The sequence below is a fragment of the Orycteropus afer genome, unplaced genomic scaffold (assembly GCF_000298275.1).
Source record: "Orycteropus afer afer isolate SDZICR_OR568_19922 unplaced genomic scaffold, OryAfe1.0 scaffold00262, whole genome shotgun sequence".
In the NCBI taxonomy this organism is placed as follows: domain Eukaryota; kingdom Metazoa; phylum Chordata; class Mammalia; order Tubulidentata; family Orycteropodidae; genus Orycteropus; species Orycteropus afer.
Genome location: NW_006921849.1, coordinates 2,289,578 through 2,303,707, shown reverse-complemented (window position 1 = coordinate 2,303,707; position 14,130 = coordinate 2,289,578). Strand labels below are relative to the sequence as shown.

Here is a 14,130-nt window from a genome sequence, read left to right as displayed (position 1 = left end):
GTGCCGTCGAGTCGGCCCTGACTAGTGATCAGAAAATGTGTAGTCAGTTATCACTGCTGTAATGTTGAAGTGACATTTTAAAAAAGAACTATCAGCTCTTGGCACTAGTTTGCATCTTTTTTTCTTTATAATATCTTGCAACTTTTCTTCCAAATGTGGCTGAGAATTCTAGAACAAACTGAAGTCACGAGTTTTAGGGAGGAAAGAGGGTTCATGAAAAAAAAAAAGGCCAGAGAAATTAGAAGTACAGCATAAATGGTCAGTATGTCTTTATCTACATTTGGAAAGATGATGCCTGCCACCTTCTTAGCAGAATGCAGAGCAGCCGACTTTCTTGAGAAACACAACGCTTTCGTTCTCTCTAGGAACACAGAAAGCACATATAATCAATCAAAAAAACTTAGTTCTGTGTTCCCCACCAGTCAGTAAAAACGAGAGTATCCTAATTCAAAAAGTTTATTGAATGTTTTTCTGAAATTTACCTAGGAAAGAGCGAAGAAATGCATAAATGAATTTATTTCAAAGAATTCAGATACTTTGTTTTATCATTTTTTATTCTACAACAAAACATTTGAGGTCTGTGGTCGTTAAGTTTGTGGGTCAACTTGGCTGGGCCTGGTTGAGTGGCTGGGCAAGCTGGATGCAGTATTCCCCATGATGAGAATGGTAATCAACTCTATGGTGCAATCTACTATGAGCAGCTGAGTAGCTGCTTGGGATGTGGTCTGCTTCCCATATATAAGGAGAAGCCTTGGGGAAAGGTCTCTAGCTTATGGCAAGCTTGAACTCTGCAAGTAGCCGAGTCATTGTTCAGCAGCCTGCCATGTTCTGCCAACCTTGGGACTTTCAATGGATTTGAATTAATGGTCTGCTGTGTGGTTTGGTAACATAGAGACTGTGCCTTTTTATTTGTCAACCTTGGACTTGTCAGCCTCAGCAGCCAGCAGCTGAGTGAAGAAATGCCCCTAGCTCCAGTGGACCGGGAGTAGGAGGCAGAGCTGAAGCCCAAGGTTGAGGGGCTTTCACCCAGCTCCTAGAGTCTGGCACTTTGAACTCAGACTTAAGGCCTCCAAACTGTAAGAAAATGAACTCCTGTTTGTTCAAGCCATCCCATTTGTGGTATATTCTTGTCAGAGCAGTAGTAGGTAACCAGGACAGAGCAAAATTTTCAAAATTGTTGCTTCACTAAAAACATTTTCCAATAAAGAATCGTGACATTACATTGAAGAGAAATGTAAATTTTTTTCAGAAATAGTATATCCTTTGCCGACAACACATGTGCAACCAAGATAGTGACTCAGCTAACACCATAAAACGGACATTTTAACAAGGTCAAAAGATGGCGGACCTACCACTGAGCACCACCACGAAGCTGGGCTGACTTCAGGTGCTGTGCGGCTGGCAAAAAGCAAAGACACAAACAAACCACCATGGCAAGTTTGCAAAAGACCTAAATTCTAAAGTAGAAATGAAGGTGGAAGGTTGTCAGCAATGAAAAGAGCCTCTCGCAAGTGCTATACTAGACGTACCTCATCAAGCAGAGGAAGTGAGTTTGAAAAGGCAGCAATCCTAACACTCATGGCACTGATACGAAGAGAATGAGAGCCAGCGAATCATCACTGTGTCCGTGTCAGCATCTTGATTAAGTGGACAAATACCCTTTTTCCTTTTTGAAGGAACAATTTCAAACAGCTAAAGACTACAAAGTAACTCACAGACAGAAGACTGAGATACAGGAGTGGGGTCTAAGGCAACAGCAGTCAGAAAGAGAAGACAGTTGACAGTCAGCTTCCCTTTTGGTCTCTTTTCATCTCTTATTATCCCTTTGACAACAACACATGAAAACACAAGGTCAGACTGAAGGAAAGAGCACTTCCGCTTGCTGGAAAAGATGGAACATGACACGAGGCAAGTGAAGTCAAATAACCTTCAATAAAGTACAGCATGAGGAAGACAAGCAATTCAAAGGCAGCATTCGGTTCCTTCTGAGTAACAGTGGTGCAAATAAAATGTATTTTTATATTCTAAAATATCTGAGAAGTCTGAGATTTAACATGAACAATCACTTGATTAATGTAATTTTTCACAAGGTCAACGCTGTAAGTACAGTGTTTTATAAAATAATGCTCAGAGACACTGTTTATTCAACTGGTCAAAGAAAATATAAACTGCAGCCCACATGCGTGCACAAATTACTAAATTCTAGTAAAGTAGGTCTCGCTCCTAAGGTACTGAGACATTATGGCAGTATCTTCATATTCTGTGTAAACTAGCCTATACCAGATAGTTCTGTTCTCTAATTTTGTTTTAGATATGTTGTTGTTGTTGTTGTTTGCCATCGAGTCGGCCCCGACTCATAGCAACCCCTCCTTGGGTTTCCAAGGCAGTATCACTACGAAAGTAGGAATGCCCAACCTTACTTCCGAGGAGATATCATATCAATATTTCTTAGTGGTAACATTCAATGTAATTCTTCAGCTGACCCAAATCGCAGACAGACTAAGAATGGTTTGCCTGGTAAACTTGGTGGAGTCTTAAGTGTAGTGTGTTACAGGCTGCCCTCTAGTGTCATTTTAAGTTATAAAACCCTGACAATGGAAAACATCTCAATTTTGTGTCAAAATGTTACCCAAATTAATTTAGATTGAAGATTATTTTAAAGAAATACACAAAAGCATCAGTTACTGTTTCATGTGCTACCAGAAATCTTCAGACAGCTCAAGGAGGCTGGCTCCAGGGCCAGTAAGCTCCTCCGGAGAGAGGATGCCACATTGCCCAGCTCCCTGCAACACCTCTTTGTATTTTCAGAACAAACACTGGAAGACTTTCCCGATGCTACGTAGGTGTCCTGCTTCTCCGAATGACAGGGGATGGGAGAAATGAATCAGCGTGCAGCACAGCTCCAGAAGCCTAACAAAGACAAGATGGGCCTTCAGAGGTCAGGCTGAGAGACCCTGGGGCAAATCACCAGTATCACGGACTGAGGGTACTGCACCCATTCATGCCCCTCACCCAGAGAAGGAACCGCACTCCAGGAGAAGCGATGTGGTCATACCTCCTTTCCATGCTTTATCTCATCATGCTAACAGCCACACAGAACACGAGTGTCTCCAAAGTTATTCACTTAAAGATGATTCAAGTTAAAGAACTTAAAGAACACCAACTTGCCTCACACTGTTGATCAAGAATAACCACAAAGAGCTCACAGTGTGTAAGGGGAATCCCTACTCCCTACATGGTGTCAGTTATTTCAGGTCAGGTAGCTTCAAAGGACTTGATCCAAATTTCCACGTGTCCATCCTCTTTAAGCAGTCACACATGAAGATTTAAATCTAGTCAAGTTTTATCAAGGGGCCCTGATAGTGCAGCGGGTAAGTGCTTGGCTGCTAACTGAAAGGGCAGCAGTTCGAACCCATAGGCTGCTCCGTGGGAGAAAGATGCGTCAGTGCGATTAAAGTAAAGATTATAGCCATGGAAACCCTATGGGGCAGTTAGTTCTACTCTGCCCTACAGAGTCACAATGAGCCAAAGTGACTCAATAGCAATGTGTTTGGTTGTTTTTTTTTGTTTTTTTTTTCCAATGTTTTATTTGATTTTATTTTGGTTTTCTGAAAAGGTAACTGAGATGCCATGATTTAGTGGTATAAGAAAATAGAATACTGTGGCTAAGCTTTGTTAATATTAAAGTACCTGTGACAAATGTTTTAAAAAGGTTAGCTAACCCTCGTGGCAGGATAAAATATCAATATCCAAAAATCAGTTGGATTCCTCTACACCAGCAAAGAGATTGCTGAAAAAGAAATAAGGAAATCAGTACCATTTACAAGAGCTCTGGTAGCATAGTGGCTAAGTCACTTGCCTGCTAACCAGACGGCTGGCGGTTCAAACCCACCAGCCACTCCTCGGAAGGAAGGTTGGGCAATCCTACTTCCGTAGTGATACTGCCTCGGAAACCCAAGGAGGGGGCGCTATGAGTTGGGGCTGACTCGACGGCACATAACAACAACAACAACAACCAAAAAAATAAAATAATTGGGAATAAATCTTACCAGGGACACAAAAGACCTGTACAAAGAAAACTATCAAACACTACTTCAAGAAGATAGGAAAGGGTTACAGGATTGGTTCTGGGCTCTGACTAGCTGGCTAAGTAATGGTCCACCCAGGCTGTGACTCATCACCAGAAAGCCTGAGTCTCAGCCACAAGGTGGGCTATCAAACAATACCAAGACCTGGACCTTAATTTAAATTAGAAAAGGACACTCTCAGGCAAGTTCCTTAGTTCTTTATGAGTACATAATCTGCTTTCAACCATACTCTTCCTGAATGCAAACTGCCCCTGACTAAATTTGTCCTGGAATTTGTCTATGCATAGCCACAATGCCTGTTTAATGGTCAGAAAGAAGCAAATGGATGGCATTCTGTCCTATTAGGGTAGCTATGAGTCAGAATCCACTAGATGGCAGTGTGTTTGATTTGGGTTTTGGTTGGCTTTGTAATGTTCTTCTGACTTGAACAGACCTTGTTCTGATGACATGTCTGTCTTTGCCACTTTGTTTTCTCTTCTGCATGTGCCAAATAAAATCTCTTTCTTCACTACTCAAAAAAAAAAAAAAAAACATACTTCAAGAAACCAAAAAGATCTACATAAATGGAAGAATATCCCATGCTCGTGGATAGGAAGATTGAACACTGTAAAAATGTCAATTCTACCCAAAGCAATCTATACATTCAATGCAATCCTCATCCAGATCCCATCAACATTTTTTAAGGATATGGAAAAACCAATGATTAACTTTATATGGAAAGGAAAGAGACCTTGGATAAGCAAAGCACTATTGAAGAAGAAAAAACAAAGTAGGAAGTCTCCCACTGCCAGATCTCAAAACCTACTATACAGCCACAGTAGTCAAAACTGCCTGGCACTGTTATAATGACAGACACATAGACCAATGGAATAGAATTGAGAACCCAGAAATAGATCTATTGACCTATGGTCAGCTGATCTTTGACAAAGGGCCAAAATCCATTAAATGGGGAAGAGAATGTTTGTTTAATAAATGGTGCTGGCAAAACTGGAGATCCATTTGCAGAAAAATGGAAACAAGATCTGTACTTCATACCATACACAAAAACAAACTCCAGATGGATCAAAGACTTAAATGTGAAACCTAAAACTATAGAGTTCCTCAAGGAAAAACTAGGGGCAAATTTAGGGGCCCTAATATATGGCATAAATAGACTATCAAGCATAACTCAAAATGCACAAACAGCAGAAGAGAAACTAGATGAATGGGACCTTCTAAAAATTAAATTTTTATGTGTTTCCAAAGACTGCTCCAAAAGAGTCAAAAGAAAACTTATAGATTGGGAAAAAATATTTGACAATGACATATCTGACAATGGACTTATCTCTAGATTTTATAGAAAACTCCAACCCCTCAATAACAAAATGACAAATAATTCAATTAAAAAGTGGGCAGAAAACATGAATAGACACTTCACCAAAGAGGATATTCAGGTGGCCAACAAACATGAAGAAATGCTCATGATCATTAGCTATTAGAGATGCAAATCAAAACAACAATGAGATACCATCTTGCTCCAGCACTAGCAGCAATTCAACAAAATAGAAAATAACAAGAGATTGGGACTTTCATATACTGCTGGTGGGACTATAAAATGGTACAACTACTGTGGAAAGCAGTACGGCACCTCCTTAAAAAGTTGGAATTAGAAATACCATTTGACCCAGCCTTCCATTACTAGATATATATCCTAAAGAAGTGAGAGCCATGACAAGAACAGACATATGCACACCCATGTTCATCGCAGCACTATTTACAACAGCCAAGAGATGGAAACAACCTAGGTGTCCATCAACTGAGGAATGGATAACCAAACAATGTGTGGTACATACACACAATGGAATACTATGCATCCCTAAAGAATAACCCAGAATCTCCAAAACACCGCATAACGGACATCATGCTGAGTGAAATAAGTCAATCACAGAAGGACAAATATTGTATTAGTCCATTATTGTAAAAGTCAAGGAAAGGTTTATCTATGGAAGGAAATTTTCTTTGTTGGTTACCAGGGGTGGGTGGGGAGGGTGGGGAACACTATTAGATAGGTAGAGGTAAGTATTTATTTGGGTGAAGAGAAGGGCAATGTATCAAATGTGAGTGATCAACATGGTGGCATTGAGGAAGAGGAAGACATACAGAGGTACATGGGAGGTACAGACAACAAAGATGAACGCTTTTGCACATACAATACTGCGTTGTCAATGAAGGCAAACATGGGTATACAGGTGGACAGAAGGGTGGACAGCCTGAACTATTAGGTATGTCTATGAAGCGGGAGCTCTGGTAGCATAGTGGCTAAAAGCACTTGACTGCTAACCAGAAGGCTGGCGGTTCAAACCCATCAGCCACTCCTCGGAAGGAAGGTTGGGCAATCCTACTTCTGTAGTGATACTGCCTCGGAAACCCAAGGAGGGGTCGCTATGAGTCGGGGCCGACTCGACGGCACACAACAACAACATGAAGCGGGAAGTGTACTCAAGACCATGTATAGGGTTGGCAGACAATGGTCCTATAAGTGTATTTGTATGAAATGAATTCCTAGGTATATAGTAGACCGGACAAGGGACAAGGTTGTAGTCACTTCTTGGTCACAGCCAGCTACCCAGAGAGATCGAGTAGTTGAACCTGTGGGCTCCAGACCACAGTCACAGGGGACATCAAGCTCAACTGGCGTAACATACTACACAAAACATTGTTCCACCTCCTACTTTGGCAAGTAGCGACTGGGATCTTAAAAGCTTGCAAGCAGCCACTTAGATGCAACGATGGATCTCTCTTCATCCAGAGCAAAGAAGAACGAAGAAAATCAAACATTCGTGGAAACAATTAGTCCAAGCAACTGGTACACCATGCGATCCTTAGGCTATTTAAGACCAGAAGAACTAGATGGTGCCTGGCTACCACTGTTAACAACTTGGAGGGGGATCTATGTAGGAGATCCTGGATAGAGAGGGAAAACAATGTGGAAAAAAACTGAAAAGCATTTGGAAAAAAAAAGGGGGGGGGGACCAGGTTTGTTGGTCTGATAGAGCCTGGTGAAACAACTGAGACTATGGCCCCTAGCTGCCCTTCAGGTCTGGAATTGAACCCACACCTGTGGCTTCCAGACAAATAAAAGATAGGCATATGAATTGAACATCTACCTGAGGTAGATACACTCCTTGGAGAGAACAATCAGGGAGAAAGAAGGGCTGTGTATGCACAGGGAGACAGCTCAGGGGGCAGGAGTACATGGAGGGATGGATACAGGGAAGAGGTAACTATTGGGAGGAAGTGGTAGGGGAGCTGTTGCACCGTGGTAAACTAGTCAATGTCATGAGCCAAAGTATACGTGAACTGCTATATGGAAAGTGATTTGCTCTGTAAATTTTCAGGCAAATTACAATAATTTTTTTTTAAAAAAAAGGTTAGCTAGCCAGAATAAAACCTTTCTTAAATTCTTCCTGAAGTATAAAGGATGCGCTTGAAATATCTTAAAGCTGATGGTTAAATTCCTAAGAAGACCCTTCCACTTGATTAATATGTAATTAAAGATATAACATAATTTTCTCCTTTCCAGAAAGACTAGGAAAACTACAGAATATAAAATAACAATGTCATCTGAATTTTTACAACGGCTTTACTCCATGCAGTATCGTAAAAAGACTTTTTCACTCTTTTTAATGTACGATAATCATAATCAATAAATTCATCCAATTAATACTGGAAGTTCCTCATCAAACCTGGTTAAGATTCCTTTTTAAAGGGACTATATTTAGTGCTGAACTAAATATTAAGTGTATGCTTATTTACGACTTTAAAAGAGAATCTTCTAAGGGTTCAGTGTTTAAAACACCAATTTACTATTCTGTATGTAGAGCAGTAATTTTTCAACTCAGTTTTCATGGTTACATTACTGATAACCATTTTAATTATATTTTATAAAGCACGGAATAGTCACCTACTTTATAGTTCAATGAAATTTCACAAATTACTGTTCACTATAACATTTTAAAACTTTTCCTGAATGAAATGTATCTAGCAAGGTAATACATGTTGGAAATATAAGTTGGGCAACTATACCAGGAACTCGGTAATGATGATGTCCTCGAGAGTGATGACACTAGAGTGGAGATTTACTGACATAACCAGACAAAGAAAGAAAACTGTAAACTCAAACTTCTTTCAACCTTGAGCCCATGAAACACCATGATTCAAGTAATGAGATTCACTTCACTGTTTCTAGTTTTGGTGGAGAAGAAACGGATGGGAAATAACATTTGTTCAGATCTACTAAGAACCATTTACCACACTGTGTATTTTTTTCACATCTCCAAATTACAGTGGTAAAACATGATGGGCTCTCAATGTCTCCTCTTCACTGATACGGAAACAAGGTTAGAGAAGTTAGGTAGTTAGTTGCCCCCAGCTCACCTGCTACTCAGTGTTGGCTGGGGGTGGGATTGCACCTGTCAATCCTCCCACTATGACAATGACCTTTCAGGAGTTTTTCCCATGTGCGTATGTCAGAGGGAGTGTAACCTATAGAGACTCTCAAACAGGTGGAAGAAGGAATCTCTGTAGTAAGAGTTCCTTTGGAGATTCTTATACCCACCTGCCACCTCCTCAGCCCAGAGCCCAGTCCTCACTGGGCTAGAAGGCCCAGGCCTTCAAGGGACTCAAGGCAGAGGGTGAGTTACACAAGGGGCAGTCAGGCCTTTGACTCTCAGCCTGGGCCCTGTCTTCTCTACTGCAAAGCTCTCAGCCTGCCTCCTGCTTTTTTAACATTATTAACATTATTTACTGGCTAAAGCAAGATTTTGGTTCTAGACCATTCCAGGAAAAAAAACGTGCACATAAAAAGTAAAATACTATATAAACATATCATATATTATCCATTAAAAGAGAAACATCCTTATTGGAAGCATTAAGGGCCCAAGTGTGAATGAAACTGCACCAATTACCTCAACTGGTGCAAAACTGGTCCAAGTGATTATTTAATAAGCACCACTAGTAAAAATGAGGAAATTAAACATTTAACATAATTGCTGATCTTAAACTTACCTTAAGCCATAGCAAGGCAATGTGAAGAGTCGAAAGAGGGCCAGGAAAACTCTTAAAGGAAGCAGTGTGAACACATACAGAAACGCATCCAGGCACAGAAAAATTCCGAACACCATGAGCTGGAGTTTAAAAACAGGGATGAAAAATTATTCTTTAACTATAGATGAAAACTTCAAACAATCGAGGAATTTCTGAAATTTGTGGAAAATTCATTCCTTATAACCTAGCTATAAGAATAATAAAAGGTGAAGACTTTCAATGAGATGGACTGACACTGTGGTTAGAACAAGGGGCTCAAACACAGCGCCCCTTGGGAGGACGGTGTAGGACGGGCAGTATTTCATTCTGATGTATACTGAGTCACTGTAAGTCAAAACCCACTCAACAGCACCTAACAATAACAACTTGTTACACGAGTCTGACTTTGATGAAAGTCCTTTTTCAAAGTGCAAGTGTGTATTTCATCTTCCAGATCCTTTTGTTCATCACCTGCAGGAGTCATTTACTCAAGAGACAAGTGACCCTTGACCATAGCTAGGAAACATCTGAAAGGGCTTTGTGGGTACTTCCTCAAACTGTGAAGATAGTAAATTAAGCCTTTTCAATAAAACGTTTAAAATCAAACTTTATTCTTTGTAATTTAACTATCACTTATCAGAATGCTTCATTCATGGTAAACAACAGGGTAGATACCAAGTTAAAATACTATTTCTTTACATATTTATCAAAATAAATGTGTAAAATGATTAATAGTTTCCACACAATTCTATATGCATTCAACAGTAAGGTTATTCTTAATTTGAGAGGGCCAGTTAGTGGCTAGTGTCTCTCTCTCTCTCTCCTTCTTGCATACTCACCACACCCTTCCCTTTTTCTCTTTTGATGGGAATAATATTATGTATTTTCATCCATTAAGTTTAGACCTATATTTCACAGGAGGGTGGAGTCTTTTGATGGCATGGACAAGTGGCCACACTCAAGCTACTAAAGTCTGCTACGGAAGAGAGGTGCTTTCTGTATGTCTGACACACAAACACAGTACCTTGTACACGCCCTTACACACAAGTTGATAAACTATCCTCCCCCCCAAAAAAAAAAAAAAAAAAAAAAAACACCAAAACTCAATGCTGTCAAGTTAATTTGACTCATAGTGACCCCTCCTCAGGTTTCCAAGGCAGTATCTCTATAGAAGTAGATTGCCCAATCTTCCTTCTGAGGAGTGGCTGCTGGGTTTGAACCACCAACCTTCTGGTTAGCAGTCAAATGCCTTAGGCACTATGCCACCAGAGGTCCCTAAACTGGCCTACATAAATATATTAGTTAATATCCATACCATTAATTGAAAGGATACATTTTACTAATTTTTGACAAGAATGTTGCAACATATATTCACACACACACACATATAAACCCACTGCCACTGAGTCAAATCCAACTTAGAGCAACCTTACAGGACAGAGTAGAACTGCCCCTTAGGGGTTTCCCAAGCTGTAAGTCTTTACAGATGCAGCCTGCCTCATCTTTCTCCCACAGAGTGGCTGGAGGGTTTGAACAGCCAACTTTTTGGATAGCAGCTGAATGCTCTAACAACTGTGCAACCAGAGCGCCTTCATATATGCATATGTAATTATAATGCCAGATTTCTTAACAGAATATATTGACCCTGACAATTCCCTACTCCTCCATCTTTTCTTTTTTCTAATGATTTACACTCGCTATGAACAACAAGGAAAGTACAGTGCTCAACTATTAAGGACGAGTCATGTACCAAAGATGATATTTACAAATTTGCCGTCCACAGAAGACTGTCTCTGTTGTCAGTCCACAGTCACAGTTTTGTTTTCTCACTTTACACACAAGGGAGTGGGTGGGAAACTGAGCAAAGTCCTCACAGAGTTAATGGTCATTATTCATCCCTGTCCTGTCACTGGGAAGCCTTTGCCTGTTTCCTCATTGAACTCTGAAGGCAGAAGCTGCCAGAAACCCGGCATTCCCAGAAGAATGTATGCATGAGAGTGTGTGTGGATGAGAGACAGGGTGCAGGGGAGGGAGGATGTCTTTCTCCTAGGCTCCCACACTATCTATTCAGCCAAGCTTTACAAAGCTACTCACAGGAACCCAGGAACATGCTTTGCCCAGGGGCACACACAGAACACCGGCTGTCCGCACTGCAGCACGTGGAGACACTGACAAATAAATAAGGAAGGTCAAGGCAGTGTTAGAGCCGTCAGGATGGAACTACGTATACAGGGGCAGGGAGGTGAGAGCGAGAGACAGGCGGGCAGGAAGACAGACAAACGTGCCAAACCAACCCTGAAGAGATTAGAAAAAGCTCCACAAGAGAGGAGACTCCCATGTGGCCTGTGAGGAGATGAGAGCTGCCACCCGCAGAGAAGGTGGACCAGGCAGAGGAACTGGGGGTGTCCGGGTGCAGGAGGGGAGGAAGCACAGTACAGAAGTCTAATTATGGACACTAAAACCTCCTCTTCAAACAAAGATAAAAGGTATAGCCACTCTGGGGCTGAGAGGAATCTGTATTAGTAACATTTAAGGGAAACAGAAGAAAAGCCAATGGGCCTTCTCTTTCACCTTTTCAAGCAGTCACATGAACTCGGTGGGCCAAGTGTCCATCACGTGACACTGCCCACAGACCCTGTGGCACGCTGCCTGCAGCTGACAAATCAATAGATCTCAACATTAGGATGGAAGGAAAGGAAGTGAGTGGCTGGACTGTGGAGAAGCTTCACCTGGGAGACAAACCATCCAGGTGGGAGGACACACCCGAAGCAAAGCAATGGAAATGCCTTTCCAGGAACGGAAATGCGAAGGCTGCCTGCCCACCGCACCCACTGTTCAGGAAGTTACACTTTGTCACAAAATACAAAGGCATCAGTTTAAATTCATTACAAACGAAAATGAGAGAATTTCATCCAGAAGGAACAGGATGAAAAAGATTCTTCCCTGGAGGAGATGAAGAAACTGGCTTTGCACTCAGCCTCAGCCCAGCAGCCATCAGTGCCGGGCACGGGTATCTCATTCAATTTACCTGGTGGCCCAGGGACTCAACAGGGTTGTACCAAGAGCATGTCCCGTGCTCGGGCAGGGTGGTAAGTGCTCACTATTAAATCCTAACCGCCCTCTGAGGTAGTGATTACCATCCCTGCTGGACCCAAAAGAAAATCACAACTCTTAAAAGCGAAAGAGACCTTGTGTGAGATGGAACAACACAGCGGCTGCCATGATGGGCTCAAACATGGCAAGGGTTGTGCAGAACCCGGCAACAATTCGTACTATTGAACACAGGGCCACTATGAGTCAGAATTAATGCAATGGCAACATAAAGTATTCACATATCCTTAAGTAATGGCTAAGGGGCCCTGGTGGCACAGTGGTTAAAGTAAACAGCAGCAAACTGATAGGTTGGCAGCTCAAGATCGGGAAAAAGATGAGATCGTCTGCTTCCATAAAGACTGTTGTTGTTGCTGTTATGTGCCGTCGAGTCGGCCCCGACTCATAGCGACCCCTCCTTGGGTTGCTGAGGCAGTATCACTACGGAAGTAGATTGCCCAACCTTCCTTCCGAGGAGTGGCTGGTGGGTTTGAACCGCCAGCCTTCTGGTTAGCAGTTAAATGCCTTAGGCACTATGCTACCAGAGCTCCTTGGAAACCCTATGGCACCATCTTACTGTGTCCTATAGAACTGCTACCAGCCAAGATCAACTAGACGGGAAGGGGTTTTCAGTAATGACTGGAAAAATATACAAGGTCTGAGTATTATGAAATTGGTGCCATGAGCCATTCTATGTTTCTCTTCTAATAAACACAAAATATACTGTCCTCCTTTAAACAGCATTTGGGATTTCAAAATAAATAAAATGATGTGGCATGAAATAACACAGCACACTGGCTTCGAAACATGCCCTTTTAAACTGCAGGTGAAAGTCGGCCCTTTCCCCTTCTCTCGCTCCTCCACTAGTTCTACCAATCCAGTCTTACCTGGCTTTGTCTACCTTGTGGAAAGTGGCACCTTATTGTACGTGGATTTCACTTTTACAGGGAAGGCCTTACAAATGAATGTCATCTCCTCGACCTGGCAAAAACGTAGACAGTAAGACATAGAAAACCAAGATACAGCAAAGACTCAAAGCATGATCCAAACACGTGAAGAGACAGCGTACGCTGGAGTTTTTGGCTCTTATCCTTTCCGTTCTGTGGGCAGACATGCGTTCTCCCAGGGGCCACCATGCCACACAAGGTTTTGAGTGAAAACCTTTCCAGGCTAGTGCCTTTTTCCATGTGTCCTCCTTCCCTCCCTAATCAAACACTGCTCCTCGAGCTGCTATGTGCCACAGACTGCAATAAGTAAACACAAGAGATGTTCACTGTTTTGAGAAGTTCAAAGTCTTGCAAAGAAATTTTTGTCCAAAAAACAAAGAGGATTCAAACTTTGACCACAACCCACAGCTAGAAATACGTTTTACACTGAAATGCACTACAAACACACACACACACACACTCACACACTCCTAAACAACCAAAAGAAAAGTTTCAGCAACTAATACCCTATGAAAGGCAAGGTGGTAATGCTCTATTCTCTTTTTCTTCCCTCTCCCCAACTCCCTTTTTTTTTTTTCTTCTCTATTCCCTTTTTAAAAAATTTTGGCTTCACTAAATGGATTTCCATGACCCACTAACAGGCTGGTAACTCGGTCTGAAAAAACCAGTCAGGGTCCAGACAGGCAGGCAGGCTCAAGTTTAGCTTCCTCCCCAGGCAAGTACAGTGGGCAGTGAAGACCGGTCACAGTGGCTATAGGAGCTTTTGCAAGAATATAGGAGTTGAAACACAATGGGAAGTTCTTTGTCCCAAAATGAATAGAAAGCATTGAGTTACAAAGGGCAGAGATTCAACTGAAAATTAATTTCCCCAAAATTCATTCTCAGAGCAGAGATTCAGAAAAAATTAAGTGAAAAAAATGAACTATCTCAAAATAATCTTC

The 14,130-nt window shown here is 41.7% G+C and overlaps 1 protein-coding gene across 1 annotated transcript in view; it reads right to left on the bottom strand.

The window, feature by feature from the left end:
* Positions 1-14,130, bottom strand: part of TAPT1 (transmembrane anterior posterior transformation 1) — a 102,057-nt gene that overhangs the window by 48,730 nt on the left and 39,197 nt on the right. Inside the window, exon 3 of the mRNA XM_007950075.2 lies at positions 9,135-9,253. Within this exon, the coding sequence (XP_007948266.1) occupies positions 9,135-9,253 (119 nt within the window). The remainder of the gene's footprint in view (positions 1-9,134; positions 9,254-14,130) is intronic.